The following is a 16517-nucleotide window of genomic DNA, read 5'->3' as shown; positions in this document are numbered from 1 at the left end:
TCTCCTACTAGATTGCAAGCTCTCCATTAGCTATTACCTTACCATTTTGATAGTTCTCCGAAGGCGTAACATGGTCCCTAAACTGGAAAAGATGTTCGATAGAGGCTCAGAAAGTTTTGGCCTAGGACACCTCTTTCTGCATTTTGTGACTCGCTTTGCCAACTTTAGACCACGAGTCTAAAAGAGTGCTCATCATGGTGAGAGGGAGCATGAGGGTAGCTAATACAACAGTGTGTGTCTGGTGATATATCTTGGGGCACACAGGCAAGACCTGGGCTTAGTCTAGACTAAATTAGGTTAGAAATAAGTTTCCAGGGCTTCTAGTCCTCACTAGGCATCAGAATCACATTGGGAGCTCTGAAGAAACACAACTGCCTTAGTCCAAACCCAGATATTTGGAATTAGTTGGTCTGGAAGTAGACCACGTCATTGATCTTTCATAGATATTCTCTAGAAGCTTCTATTGTGCAATGAGGGCCATGGAATCCCACTGCCCTGAGTAGAATGGAGTGAAGAAATAAGAGATTGACATTGATAGGTGTCTCCCTCCAAAGAGTGAGACTATCCTGTTTAACCATAGCCATGGCTGCAACTACAGTTAACTATCAACTATTTCCTTTCCCCTTCCCCAGGTAGACAGAATCTTTGACCAGCAAATACCTGCCTTGCCAAAGAATCAAAAAGGTAGAGGACATTGCGCTAACATCAAAAGCACTTTCCTTCATCTCCCAATAAATTCAGCTCTTGAACCCCTAAAAGATGTCCACTCCAAACATGAATTTCCAACACTGTGAAGCTAATTTGAATCCAGATGTGACAACTGATGACAAATGAAATAGAATTAGAGGAACCTGGCTTATCGAAGACCAAAGTCAAGGTTGAGTGTTTGACTCAAGTTGAAGAAATGGAGTCAATATATTTTGGGTTTCTTTAACAACATATTTTAAACTACTCTATTACATTTATAGTTGTACAACAACCATCACAACCAAATTTTACAGCATTTCCATCCCAAACCCCCAGTGTATCCCTCCATCCCCTCAACCTGTCTCATTTGGAAACCGTTAAGTTTTTCAAAGTCCATGAGTCAGTGTCTGTTCTGCAAAGAAGTTCCTTGTGTCCTTTTTTTAGATTCCACATGTAAGTGATAGCATTTGATGTGAGTGGAGTCAATATAGTTTGAATTAGCATTCAGCTGTTGAGCTGTAGGTCTGAGGGGCCTCAAGTCTGGTTCTTGCAGAGGTCCCAGCCCTGAACTTCCCTCCAGAGTGTTCATCTCAAAAGGCTGATGCAGAGGGATCAGTAAAGGCATAGCCATACCTCACCCCACTCAGTGAGATTTTTCGTGAGAATTGACTCTACAAGTTGGAAAAGGGAGTTCACTTTAGAATGCTCTTATGTACTTGCTTTCCCCTCCTATGGGACCACTGCCCCATGGTTTGAGATTTGAAGTTGGTATAACAGGAGGAAAAGTCTCATTTCTTTGTTTTCTTCTCCTTACTTCAATATTTACTTCCTTGGAGAATGAAAGAAGAGTGCCAAGGAAGAGGAACATGGAAAAACAGAGGGGAAGACAAAGGAGGAGAGAACAATGGTGAGAAGGAAGAGAGAGAAAACTGTGTGTGCACTTGAGCATATGCACAGTAAGAACAGAGAGTGCTTTTACTTATTTCCTCTTTTTTGTATTAAAGTATAGGTAATTGACAATGTTGTGCCAGTCTCTGCTCTACTGAAAAGTGACCCAGTCATACATACATAAACACATTACTTTTTTTAAATTATCTTCCATCATGGTCTAACCCAAGAGACTGGATATAGTTCCCTGTGCTGTACAGCAGGACCTCATTGCTTATCCATTCCAAATGTAACAGTTTGCATTACCAACCCCAAAGTCCCAGTTCATCCAAGAACAGAGAGTTCTGACAACAATAATGAAGAATTAGGATCAAGAACTTTCAACTAGAAGGAACCTTACACATCATGTAACTCAACACTCTCATTTTACAGATAGAAAACTGAGCACAAGAAAGATGAAAGGAGTTCCCGTCGTGCCTCAGTGGTTAATGAATCCGACTAGGAACCATGAGGTTGCGGGTTCGATCCCTGGCCTCGCTCAGTGGGTTAAGGATCCGGCATTGCCATGAGCTGTGGTGTAGGTCGAAGACACGGCTTGGATCCCGCATTGCTGTGGCTCTGGTGTAGGCTGGTGGCTACAGCTCTGATTGGACCCCTAGCCTGGGAACCTCCATATGCTGTGGGAGCGGCCCTAGAAAAGGCAAAAAGACAAAAAAAGAAAAAAGAAAGATGAAAAAATATATGCAAGGTGATGCAACAATACAGGGGTAAAACTAGATGGGAGGACTAAGGCGTCCACCACCACCTCCTAAATATTTCTTAGTACTTCCATGCTGCCTTGACCTCACCATCCAACCTTACAACCTAGAGCCTGAAAGGGCACTTCAATAACATTGACTGAATGATTTGTGTATGCGGGGGTGGAGGGGGGTGAAAGGCTAGGGAAAGGAGGTATTTATGCAAGGGAATGTGATCACTTTTTAATCTGACTCTAGCACAAAACTTAAGTCTTCCAACTTTCCCAAGGCAGAGTTGCAAAAAAGGAAGCGCTTTCACACATCTGATAATTACACGCAGCCTGAGCTTCAGAGGCCACATTGAAAGACCACTAATGACAGCAACACTAATGTGTTTGGGTTACACTTAGCAATCTGGCTGTTTAATGCAGTTCAACCATTTGTTCCAGGTCACCAGAGGTTAACAAGCCAGGAGTGAATATAAACATAACTGTGTTTAATTAGGCTAAGCTCCCAGTCTGAAGAGCAGGGACAAAGCCCCATCAATAACCTCTACTTTTGTCTAGAAGCAAGCAGTATCTATTGGATGAAAACATGGATACTCACTGTTGTGTTTGAAGATCCTTATGGTTGCACCTGAGAGTCGGGCCCCAAGCACAAGAGATGCGTGGTTTAACTCATCGCTTAAAATGAGACATCCCTGTGGAGAAAACAAGCCTATGAAACACAGGCCAAATAAATAATGAAGGGAACTACCATATGACCCAGCAATCCCACTCTTGGGCATATATCCGGACAAAACTTTCCTTGAAAAAGACACATGCACCCACATGTTCATTGCAGCACTATTCACAATAGCCAAGACACGGAAACAACCTAAATGTCCATCAACAGATGATTGGATTAAGAAGATGTGGTGTATATATACACAATGGAATACTACTCAGTCATAAAAAGAACAAAGTAATGCCATTTCCAGCAACATGGATGGAACGAGAGACTCTCATAGTGAGTGAAGTAAGTCAGAAAGAGAAAGACAAATGCCATATGATATCACTTATAACCGGAATCTAATATACAGCACAAATGAACCTTTCCACAGAAAAGAAAATTATGGACATGGAGAAGAGACTAGCGGTTGCAAAGGGGGAGGAGGAGGGAGTGGGATGGATTGGGAATTTGGGGTTCATAGATGCAAACAATTGCCTTTGGAATGGATAAGCAATGAGATCCTGCTGTATAGCACTGGGAACTGTGTCTAGTCACTTATGATGGAGCATGATAATGTGAGAAAAAAGAATGCATACATGCATGTGTAACTGGGTCACCTTGCTATACAGTAGAAAATTGACAGAATGCTGTAAACCAGCTATAATGGAAAAAATAAAAATCATTATAAAAAAAATAATAATGAAGGGACAGCAACATGTGGAATCAGGGACTCACTTCAGGACCTTTAACACAGATTCCCCCAACTCTCTTTAATTTTATTTATTTATTTATTTTTTGTGTGTGTCTTTTTGCCATTTCTTGGGCCGCTCCCGCAGCATATGGAGGTTCCCAGGCTAGAGGTCCAATTGGAACTGTAGCTGCCGGCCTATGCCAGAGCCACAGCAACGCAGGATCCGAGCCACGTCTGCGACCTACACCACAGCTCATGGCAACGCCGGATCATTAACCCACTGAGCAAGGCCAGGGATGGAACCCGCCACCTCATGGTTACTAGTCGGATTCGTTAACTACTGCGCCACGATGGAAACTCCTCTCTTTAATTTTAAAGGGCCAAGAGTGTCTCCATGGATAAAATCCTCTCTAACCATCAGCTGATGGAGATAGGCTTTCTCTTAAAGGGTAACATCTTTGGGAAACATTTGCACATAGTTTTCAGCAAAGGAAATCATCCAAGATCTTGGTTAAGCACCAGGAAGCATCTAAAGGATTGATGGTTAGCAGGAAAACTAATAGCTTCTGGGTGGGTGGTGGATTTGCTGGAGCTCTTCGATCCCATGCTGGATTCTCTGGGATGGTTTGGGGGCACTCTTACTAGAAAGTGGGTTTTTTTCCCTCTTGTTTTCTGTTTCTCATTCCCCACTATACTAACATCCAAGTAAACCAAAAAAACCACTGCTTTACAGTTAAAAACTTTGCCTCTGGAAAAATATAGATGGAAATTCAGTGTGAGGCAAGCGTCTAATTTACTGCTTAGAAGTTACTTTTTGTAAAATTATTTTTCTTTATTAATTTGAAGATCTCTAAATTATGAAATTGCCCAACCATACTAAAAATGCAGAGACATGCAAAAAAAAAAAAAGATATTTTTCTTCTGTGGTCACCCAGAATCTTTGAGTTCTCCCTTATATTTTAGAAAGATCCTACATGATACATTTGAAATTTTTGAGGCAAGATCCAGCAAAATTCTCACATCTCCATATTCCAGACATTGCATGTGTATTTTTATTTTTTATTTTTTGGCCTTGCCCAAGTCATGTGGAAGTTTCTGGGCCAGGGATCAAACCCTTGCCACTAGATCCTTAACCTACTGAGCTACCAGGGAACTCCATTATGTGTACATTTATAATTTTTTTACGGTGAACATTTGAGAATTCCTTGTAAACCTCACAATATGTCACTCTGGAATTCTTTTTTTTTTTTTTTTTTTTTTTTTTTGGTCTTTTTAGGGCTGCACTGGTGGCATATAGCAGTTCCCAGGCTAGGGGTCTAATTGGAGCTGTAGTTGCCAGCCTACACCACAGCCACAGCAACGCAGGATCCTTAACCCACAGAGCAAGGCCAGGGATCAAACCTGCAACCTCATGGTTCCTAGTTGGATTCATTTCTGCTGCATCACAACAGGAACTCCCTGGAATTCTTGATACTCATCTACTAGGAACAGGATATCTTCCTACAAGATCACAATGCAAGTATCACTCCCTGGAAATTAAATATTTATACCACAGTACCAACTAAAATACAGTTCAAATTCAAATTTCTCCAACTGTCCCCCAAAAATGTCTTGATGTCTTCTAGATATGTTTTACTTCTTTTTTTTTTTCTTTTTCAATTCAGACTGCAATCCAAGATCTTATATTGCATTTCATTGTCATGGGTCAGATTTTTATAAACATAATCTGGGAGTTCCCATCGTGGTGTAGTGGTTAACGGATCCGACTGGGAACCATGAGATAATGGGTTCGATCCCTGGCCTTGCTCAGTGGGCCGAGATCCGGTGTTGCCGTGAGCTGTGGTGTAGGTTGCAGAAGCAGCTCAGATTTGGCGTTGCTGTGGCTGCGGCATAGGCTGGCAGCTACAGCTTCAATTGGACCCCTAGCCTGGAAACCTCCATATGCCGTGGGCGTGGTCCTAAAAAAGACGAAAAAACAAACAAAAAAACATAATCTGATTATGGCACTTGCTTACTTAAAATGAACCCACCAACTCTCCGTTTTTTTCTCTGGGAAGAATTTCAAACTCTAGCATGATTTCCACTATGAGGCTCTTTACAGTTTGGTACCTGCCTTTGTTTCTGGTCTCTTTTTCATCCACTCTGCGGGTGTTCTAATCCTCCACACCCAGTGCTTTATACAAGCCGCTCCCTCTTCCTTGTCTTAAGGAAATAACTTACTTATCTAAAGAGATAATTAACAGATTCTGTTCTCAGGTCACTTAACTTTGCACAGGCATCACAGCCTTTCCCAAGAAGAGTTAGGGGACAACTCTTTTGTCCTTCTCCGTTTACAAGCATACCTTTTTTTGTGGTATTCATCGTATGTTATTTGGTGTGTTGTTTCTTGCACTAGGCTGTAAACTGCGTGAATTTACAGGGCAAAGGTCTTGTTCATCTTTGTATGCCCTGTGTCTTGCCTCATATGTGGACATAGTAGATTCTCAATAAGTGACTTATTGAATGACTAAATGAATGAATTTCAGGAGCAAAATGTTTCATCAAAACAAATGCTTAGGAAGCATTTGCTATGTTGAACGTGGTGACTTGGGAAATTAAAATTTAATTGATTTTGCTAAACTGTCACTGAAGATAGATTTTGACTTACATCAAGGGCTGCAATTCTATAAACAGAATATCACAATGAAGAGATTCACTGGATTCAGCTGGTACATGGGCATCCAATCAACTTTTCCTAAGAAAAGATTCTGCTCAAACTTACAGTAAAGGACCTGCTCAGAGTTAAATTTCTTAGGAATAACATAGAAGAAGACAATTATGTTAATAAAGTCTCACCTTTCCAACAAGAGCAGGGATATTCATTGAGTTAGTTGCAAATCCCATCCCAAAGACCATAGCAGCTTCTACATTCAGGAACTTGGCCACAAGGTCCTCCAATTCTTTATGTTTATCCAAGGTTCCTGCACATGAAATGATAGGATGGGTGAGTCTCCTTCTTACAAGTTCAAGATTGAAAACTCAAATTCCAGTACTTGCCCATCACCAAAAGACATGTACAAGGGTGCATGTGCCAGGTCTATTAGCTGCAGCCCCAATCTAGAATCAACCCAAATATCCATATACTGTAGAGTGGATAAATACATCATGGAGGGCATTTATATAGTAGAATTCAACATAGCAACAAGAAAAACAAACTAGGGAGTTCCTATAGTGGCTCAGCAGGTTAAGAACCTAACAGTATCCATAAGGACGCAAGTTCGATCCCTGGCCTCACTCAGTGGGTTAAGGGTCTGGCATTGCCACAAGCTGCAATGCAGTTCGCAGATGCAGCTCGTATCTGGTGTTGCCATGGCTGTAGTGTAGACCAGAGCCACAGCTCCATTTCCACCCCTAGCCTGGAAACTTCCGTATGCCACAGGTGTGGTTGTAAAAAGAAAAAAAGAAAAAAGAAAAACAAACTAATGTTGCACACAACAGCATGGAAAATCTCACACATACGGGGTTGAGTGAAAAAAGCCAGGTATATATATATATATATATATATATATATATATATATATATATATATATAAATACACTCATACAGGCTGTATGAGTCCATTTACGTGAAGTTTACAAGTAGACAAAATGCACCTACAGTGTTAGAAGTCAGGAAAGTGGTTTCTATTGTTAGGTGCTTGGAGAGAATTTTGAGATGCTCTAAATGTTTGTTTCTAGATCTGGGTTCTGGTTTTGTGGGTATGTTTGCTTTGTGAACATCCACTAAACTACATACTTATGATTGGTGCAAATTTCTATACATAAACTTTATGATGTAATAAAATTTACAAAATAGCACAGTTCCTCCTTCCTCCCATCCTACTTCCTGGGAATAATGAATTAAATTGTAACTCCCTCAGAAGCTCCCCACACTTAAAGGCAAAAAAAAAAAAAACTCATGACTCCCATAGATAGTTATGCATCTAGCTCTAATTTATTGAGCTTTTGGAATGTGCTAGGTTTTAAAGTCCGATATTTAGGTTACCTCATTTAATTTTAAGGGCCCAATAATGCAGGTATTATTACTTTTCAGATAAGAAAACTGAAGTGTGAAGAGGTCAGATAAAAAGCAACTGAGATAATCGTCTAACTCCAAAGTTCATATTTCTACAACTCTCCTGCCTTTCTATGCTTACTCTCCGAGGCCTCCTTATACATAATTCCTCATGCTTTACGGAGTGTTAATGTTAATGCTCCCCATAGTTTTATGTTTATCATCTCTCTAACCTCTAGATCTATATTGTCCTATATGGCAGCTAGCAATGACATATGGTGCCTGCAACAGAGCAATTTAGTTTTAAACTTTGTTTAATTGTGGTGAATTTAAATGTTAAAACAAGCAGTGTAAAATATTCTCCACTAAACACAATCTTACTGTTTTGGTAGGATTATTTTCCACTTACTTCATTTTAACCAATGAAAATTTGGTGTCTGAATTAACATGGGCTCTAAGGGTAAAACTACACCATTTTCAGAAGACAGCACAAAATAACAAAAAATAATGTAGTATAGGAGTTGCCTCGTGGCTCGTGGCTTAAGGATCTGGTGTTGTCACTGCTGTGGCTCTGACTACAGCTGTAGCTTGGGTTCGATCCCTGGTCTGGGAACTTCCCCATACCATGGGTATGGCCAAAAAAAATAATGTAGTGTAGTTCATTGTTTCTATAATGATTACATGTTTAAAAGATAATACTTTGTATATATTGGATCAAATTAAATGTATTATGGAATTAAGATTACCTGAGTTTTTTTTTAACTTCTTAAAATGTGGCTAATAGAAAAATTTTAATTACACCTGTCTTCAATTATATTTTTATTGCTCCAGATGATACACTTAACAGAATAGAAAAATGTACAAGTGGAAAGATGCTGTAATTTGCATCTGTAGACTGTTAAGAGCAGATTTAACTCTGATTTAAGTTAGAGGAATATTGTTAGCATATTCAGGACAGTTATAAACATGCTTCTTTTATATTTATTTATTTATTTATTTTGCCTTTTAGGGTCGCACCCACAGCATATGGAGTTCCCAGGCTCCGGGTCCAATCGGAGCTGTAGCTGCCCACCTACGCCACAGCCACAGCAATGCAGGATCCGAGCCATATCTGCAACCCACACCACAGCTCATGGCAACGCTGAATCCTTAGCCCACTGAGCAAGGCCAGGGACTGAACCTGCATCCTCATGGATGCTAGTCAGATTCATTAACCACTGAGCCACAAAGGGAACTCCTAAACATGCTTCTTTTAATCAAAATGTTTTACTATACAGAGTATGATATCAGAATTTTATTTAAATTGGTAAATTAGTTTGCTTATTGGGCTAAAATGGTGAGGGATTACACTTTAGAAGGCATTGAATGGTGAGTTCAAAATTTTATTCTGCATTAAAGAGGACATTTGATGGTCCAACTTTGCCCTTCCTAAGAGGTCACAACTGATGTCTGGTGGCATTTTTTCTCAAATTAGAATTAATTATCTTTCCCCATGAGCTTTTCCAGCCCAGAGGTCAGGGGACAACCACGTCCTAGCTCAGTCTCCCAGAAGCATGTGCATGAGTAGAAGTTAATGATGAATCTCCATGATCTCTTCCGACACCTACACCTTTCCCAAATCTGCCATTCCAGAGGTTTATCTAGAGCAGTTGCATCGCTAGCATTCTTTAGGGTGATATGGGATGTGTTGTAAATGATCAAATAGCCAATCAACTAATGAGAAGTGGGTGTGTCTAAGAATTGCCTGAGAAATTGCCATCTGGGAGGTCTCTTTCATTAGCTTGACTTAAAGGGAAGGAGAAGGGAGGAAATGCAGGGGACCATAGTAGGTTTCCGGAAACCAGCCTTCTTCTGGATTTCCAGTGGTCAAAGGTTTAATAAAGTAGTTTTCAAGTAGATCAATTTCTATGACCAAATGTCTCACAGCTGAGTTGTAGTTACAAGTGGTTTTGCATCTAGGGGCTTTCCCTTGATTTCTGGAAAGTAACAGTGCCCACACCCAACCCCCATGATCATAGAATTTCTCTGTTTAGAGCTCTTAGTTCATATTTCATCAACATATTTGGCCAGATTCCCAGGATGGGCTAGACATTTTCTTTTCTTTTCTATTTTTTCCTTTTCTTTTCTTTTTTTGGACGTGACTGCAACACACAGCATGTGGAAGTCCTAGGGCCAGGGATCGAACCCATGCCACAGCAGTGGGCTGAACATTTTCTACTCCAGGAAGCCACACTCTCAAATTTAGCCTGGGATTCTCTGTAATAGGGTGAGGTTTTCAAGGAAAAGTAAATAATTATGGCTCCTTCATATTAATTTTGCTCTCCTCCTCCTGCTCCTTGAATTCAAGAAACAAACATGTAGATGGAACTTGGGGAAACAAAACAGTCACTAGAAATTTAACTTGCTTGTTTCCACCAATATTCAGGCCATACCCACAGTGAACTGAGATGCCTGAATCATGTTAAGTTGCAGTTGGTGGTCTGAGTACTTGAGTGGTTCTAGAAATGATAGTCAACATTTCCTTGTTGGTGTATCAATATATGTATTTTGTAATCCCAAGAAGGCATAGCTATCTATAGTCCTGGCCGAAGGTATGCATCAATCCACAATAATTTTTATTTCTATTTCTCTCTACAATGTTAGATCAGTAACATAGGCTGGTGGCAGTGGCTCTCCAATTTGTGATGTTGTGCATATACTGACATTTGCTCTTATCCCAAAGGTTTTATTATCCAGTGGGATACTGAAAACCTACTCTGTGAATAAAAGGATAAGTACAAGCTAGGTGTATCCTCTGGCCATCTCTTTGCAGTATTTTCACGTGCCAAGCATCGGGTTAAACCACCATAAATCAAATCAATAAATCAGATTCAGGAAAAAGCAGCAATACTATGTTTATGAACTGCGCATTTCAGCTGATTGTTTAAGATATAGACCGGCTCATACTTTTTAAGTCAGAACAGAAATACTCCTGGCCTTCACATTGATACCGATTAGTAGTAAAGAGTATGGGTGTTATTAATAAGCCCGTTTCCCAACTGCCTGTTCCTCCCCTGCTCAGCACATGTGAAGACTATTTTCCAAACTTTGACTGTAGTCACCCTTCATCCAGAATATCCTGTTTGTCGATTGTTCCTTAGACTCAACTTAGGAATAGGCTGACATTTATGGTGGCAACCTGCCAGCTGGTCTCATCTGGCCATTCCCACTGTGTCATGGCTCTCAGCCCACTTCTGAGCCACTCTGCTGGGATTGGTGATTCCTGTGTTAAAACTGGCATCAACCCTTCTGTTTAAAGGATTTTCAGCCCTTAATCCAAAAGCTCTTAGCATACTCTGCCCTCCTGCTTATTCTGCCTGTGTCCAGTCTGGTCAGGGTCATGGAGCTATAAAGCTTCTTGAGTAGCTTTGTCTTCCTGTGAAACATTCAAAGAAAATTCTAGAAGCCAGATGTGGTGTCTGAAATGGGTCTGGAACACACTGTCACACTGAATGTAGGCTTTTGCTGCTGGGTTAAGAGATTTCCCATCCTGACTGAGTCCAGTAAAATAATAGAAATAACTTTTATTTGCCCACCTTCCCAGGCCTTTATTTTTAGCCAATCATTTGCCACCTCTTGTCAATTTAAAACATGAATAGATAATTAGACTCTGATCCAAAATAAAAACCTTCAGTGAGGCATGGATTTATAGTTATGATGAATGAGCTTTCCTGTCACAGACAATCTTGATAGGAGAAGAATTTTTATTTTATTTATTTTTTATTTTTAAATGATTTTTATTTTTTCCATTATAGCTGGTTTACAGTGTTCTATCAATTTTCTACTGTACAGCAAGGTGACCAAGTCACACATACATATATACATTCTTTTTCTCACATTATCATGTTCCATCATAAGTGACCAGACGTAGTTCCCAGTGCTATACAGCAGGATCTCAATGCTTATCCATTCCAAAGGCAATCATTTGCATCTGTTAACCCCCAATTTTTATTTTATTTATTTATTTATTTATTTTTGCTTTTTAGGACCACACCCACAGCATATGGAGGTTCCCAGGCTAGGGGTCGAATTGGAGCTGTAGCCACCAACTTACACCACAGCCACAGCAATGCCAGACCTGAGCTGTGTCTGCAACCTACACCACAGCTCATGGCAACACCAGATCCTTAACCCACTAAGCAAGGCCAGGGATCGAACCTGCAACCTCATGGTTCCTAGTTGGGTTCGTTAACCACTGAGCCATGATGGGAACTCCTGTTAACCCCCAATTTTTAACTGGACCAAACAATGACCTGTACTCACCTCTGCCCACATGTTCATAGTTCATGTTGCACTCTTCTCTCTCATGTATTTATTTATTTATTTATTTATTTATTTTTATTTCCCCAATACATTATTACTTTTTTTCCACTGTACAGCATGGTGACCCAGTTACACATACATTATAGATTCTTTTTTCTCACATTATCGTGCTCCATCATAAGTAACTAGACATACCGCAGCACTATTCACAACAGCCAAGACAAGGAAACAACCCAAACGTCCATTGACAGATGATTGGATTAGGAAGATGTGGAATATATATATAGTGGAATACTGCTAAGCCATTAAAAAGAACAAAATAATGCCATTTGCAGCAACATGGATGGAACAAGAGACTCTCATACTGAGTGAAGCAAGTCAGAAAGAGAAAGACAAACACCATATGATATCACTTATATCTGGAATCTAATATATGGCACAAATGAACCATTCTACAGAAAAGAAAATCATGGAGTTTGAAAATAGACTTGTGGTTGCCAAGGGGGAGGGAGTGGGATGGATTGTGAGCTTGGGGTTAATAGATGCAGACTATTGCCTTTGGAATGGATTAGCAATGAGATTCTCTCTCTTTTTTAAGACATTTTAGTCTGATGTAATTTTAGACCTATAGAAAGGTTGCAAGAATAGTACCAAGAATCCCCAAATACCTTTCACCCAGGTTCCCCAAATGTTATCATTTTAGTGCAGCTCTGGTGGTTGTGGAGGCTTAGGTTGGATCCCCGCCTGGCACAGCAGGTTAAGGATCAGGCACTGATTAATTATGTTTAGGAAGGCTTTTTCTTTTCATCTTATAGCACATTTTCCTATAATTCCATTCAGTACTTTTAGGTCACAGCTCTGGCTCAGATTCAGTCCCTGGCCCAGGAACTTCCATATGGTGTGGCCATAAAAAAAAGAAAGAAAAAGAAAAAACACCTCTCTCTCTACATATATATATACACACACACATATATATATATAATTATATATAATATATGTGATTATATAAATTATATATGATTTTAATAATATACATGGTATCATAAAAATCATATACAATTATATGTAATTTTTTCTGAACTACTTAATAAAGTGCAATCATGATGTACCCTTCACCCCTAAATATTTCACTGTGTATTTCTGGGAGGTACTTTATTAGTCTCCTATCACTATTTCATTTTTTATTTTTCTCACTTTTATTTTTAATCAGGAATATTAAGCTGACCCACATGATTTTCAAGGCCTCCAATAATTCATTATCCTACTAATCTCCAGTCTATATAGAAAAATAAACAGACATAGATGTCTTAGCTGTGTTACTTGATCCACAGAAGTGCTAGGGGTTGCCTCAATCTTTATTAGAGGCTCTCTACATAATTTTTATAAGGTGAATCTCTTCTTATGCTTAATGATTCATGGATTAAGCTTAACCTCTGCTTTCCTTTCTGTTTTTGTTTGCACCACACTTTTGGGTCATTTGTTTATTTACTTTTCTATTTTATAGCTGCACCTGCAGCATATGGAGGTTCCCAGGCCAGGGATTAGATCTGAGCCACAGTTACCACCTACACTGTTGCCATGGCAACACTGCATCCTTAAACCCACTGCACTGGGCCAGGGACTTCACCCACAGTTTCTCAGTGACCGGAACATCTGCAGTCAGATTCTTAACTCACTGCTGCCATGGCAGGAAACTTCAGTATATTCTTTAAGGATCCTGCTGTCACTGGTGTGGCTGGGTTGCTACTGTGGTGGCGTTCAATACCTGACCCAGGAACTTTCATATGCCTTGGGTATAGCCAAAAAAAAAAGATAAAGAAGTACTAAAAAAAATTATATGCGACTCTATCCTTTTACTATATTTTAAATACTTCCTTTTGATTTCTTTTTTGTTCAATTTTTCTATTTTTAATATGGTTTTGTGTTCTTCTCCCCTTAGAAGATTAGTAACTTCTTTTTGGCTGTGCCTGAGGCATAGGGAAATTCCCAGGCCAGGGATCAAATGCACACCGAAACAGTAACCAGAGCCACAGCAGTGACAATGCCAGATCCTTAAACCACTGAGCCATCAGGGAACTCCCATTAGTAAGTTTTTTTTTTTTTTTCTTTTTTTTTTTTTTTTTTTTAAGGGCTGCACCGACAGCATATGGAGGTTCCCAGGCTAGGGGTCCAATCGGAGCTGTTGCTACCGGCCTACGCCAGAGCCCCAGCAAGGCCAGATCTGAGCCATGTCTGCAACCTACACCACAGCTCACGGCAACACTGGATCCTTAACCCACTGAGCAAGGCCAGGGATTGAACCCTCCATCTCATGGTTCCTAGTCAGATTCATTTCAGCTGTGCTGCAACGGGAACTCCAGTAACTATTTTTAAAAGCTCTGAGAAGTACTCTTTTTTTTTTTTTTTTTTTTTGTCTTTTTGCTATTTCTTGGGCCACTTTCGCGGCATATGGAGGTTCCCAGGCTAGGGGTCGAGTCGGAGCTATAGCTGCCAGCCTACGCCAGAGCCACAGCAACACAGGATCCGAGCCACGTCTGCGACCTACACCACAGCTCATGGCAACGCCGGATCGTTAACCCACTGAGCAAGGGCAGGGATCGAACCCACAACCTCATGGTTCCTAGTCGGATTCGTTAACCACTGCGCCACGACAGGAACTCCGAGAAGTACTCTTAAGTAATGAAACTGTTCCTAAAAGTTTACTTGTCGTTTCTCAAAAAGCTATAAATTCTTAAGCCTCTATGTTTCCAAATTTTCACTGTTAGTCCATTGGCCCTGTGAAACATTTTTTTAAGATTATATCCAATATGCTTTCCAACTGTTACTTATAGTCCTTGAAATAAACAGCTTTCAAAACCATGTTATCAATTCTTGGAGTTCCCAGTTGTGGTGCAGTAGAAATAAATCCAACTAGTATCCAGAATGCAGGTTCCATCCCTGATCTCGTTCAGTGGACGGGGGATATGGTATTGCTGTGAGCTGTGGTACAGGTCATAGACCCGGCTTGGATCCTGTGTTGCTGTGGCTGTGGCACAGGCTGGCAGCTGTACCTCCAATTCAACCCCTAGCCTGGGGACTTCCATGTGCCATGGGTGTGGCCCTAAAAAGCAACAAACAAACAAAACAAACAAATAAACAAAAACCCAACTATGTTACCAATTCTTATCTGCTGCATTCAGGTTACTATTTACCTTGAAGAATTCAAATGTACCCTGTTTATTCTTTTTTTCTTTGACTGCTTATATTCTTTTTTTTTTTTTTTTCTTTTTGCCTTTTCAAGGGCCGCTCCTGCGGCACATGGAGATTCCCAGGCTAGGGGTCGAATCGGAGCCATAGCCACCGGCCTACACCAGAGCCACAGCAACACGGGATCCGAGCCTCGTCTGCGACCTACACCACAGCTCACGGCAACGCCAGATCCTCAATCCACTGAGCAAGGCCAGGGATCGAACCCGCAACCTCATGTTTCCTAGTTGGATTCGTTAACCACTGCGCCATGACGGGAACTCCTGTCTGCTTATATTCTTGTTTTCGGTTCTTCTAGTTGCCTATCATTAATGTGGATGGCTTTTATTTTGCTCTCTTGATGTTTCCTTGAAAAACTGTTAACATCTTCCTAGAGCTTGAGCTGGAGAGTTCAATGAAGCAAGTAAGTTTTAAAAGCCCAGCGACTCAGAAAGATGAGTAAGTAGGTGGAGAAAGAATGTAGGCTGCAAGTTATCCAAACCAGATTTTCCATCTCTGCCTGGTTTCTCTAGGTTTGTCAAGTCTGCAGAATCGGAGACCAGTCTCCCTTATCTGTGTTCACTGAAGACAAATCATCACCTGTGTCAACCTGTCTCCTTCAGGTTCTCATGGCTGTGACTGGGGATTGTTCTCAGTGAGGTGGGGGTCATCATCTTAGGAATGTGTTTCCTGATTGACAGTCCTGGTATTCGGTGCCACCAGCACCAGAGGCAACCTCCCCAAGAGTTACTGACTCCATGTCTCTGATGACAGGGGTACCTTTCCAGTCTCTTCCCCATCCCCTAATGGGGCCCTGGGGGTCAGACAGCTTTTCTTCTCTTTCTTTTGCTCCCTGCTCATTTCTCCAGGTCTCATGCCTTAAAATAAAGATACAGGAAGTTCCTGTCATGGCACAGTGGAAATGAATCCAACTAGTATCCATGAGGATGCGGGTTCGATCCCTGGCCTCACTCAGTGTTGCATGAACTCTGGTGTAGGTCACAGAGTGGCTTGGATCCCCTGTTGCTGTGGCGTAGGCTGTCAGCTACAGCTACTATTCAAACCCTAGCCTGGGAACCTCCATATGCCACAAGTGTGGCCCTAAAAAGGAAAAAAAAAAAAAAAAAAAAAAAAGGTGATACAGTGTCTTTCCTAAGAAACCTGGGCAACTTTTACACCCTCTGGAGTTTTAGCTATGTATTTACTGGCTATGTGGATTTTAAAAGTAACTTCCATTTGAATT

General features: G+C 40.7%; 1 protein-coding gene across 1 annotated transcript in view; it reads right to left on the bottom strand.

The window, feature by feature from the left end:
• SPTLC3 (serine palmitoyltransferase long chain base subunit 3) overlaps positions 1-16517 on the bottom strand; it is a 133882-nt gene that overhangs the window by 77896 nt on the left and 39469 nt on the right. The window contains exons 5-6 of the mRNA XM_003134257.4: positions 6550-6674; positions 2919-3012 (exon numbers count right to left, since the gene is read on the bottom strand). Coding sequence (XP_003134305.1) covers positions 2919-3012; positions 6550-6674 — 219 coding nt within the window. The remainder of the gene's footprint in view (positions 1-2918; positions 3013-6549; positions 6675-16517) is intronic.

Source organism: Sus scrofa, chromosome 17, assembly GCF_000003025.6.
Source record: "Sus scrofa isolate TJ Tabasco breed Duroc chromosome 17, Sscrofa11.1, whole genome shotgun sequence".
NCBI classification, from domain to species: domain Eukaryota; kingdom Metazoa; phylum Chordata; class Mammalia; order Artiodactyla; family Suidae; genus Sus; species Sus scrofa.
This window is presented reverse-complemented; position numbering and strand designations above follow the sequence as displayed.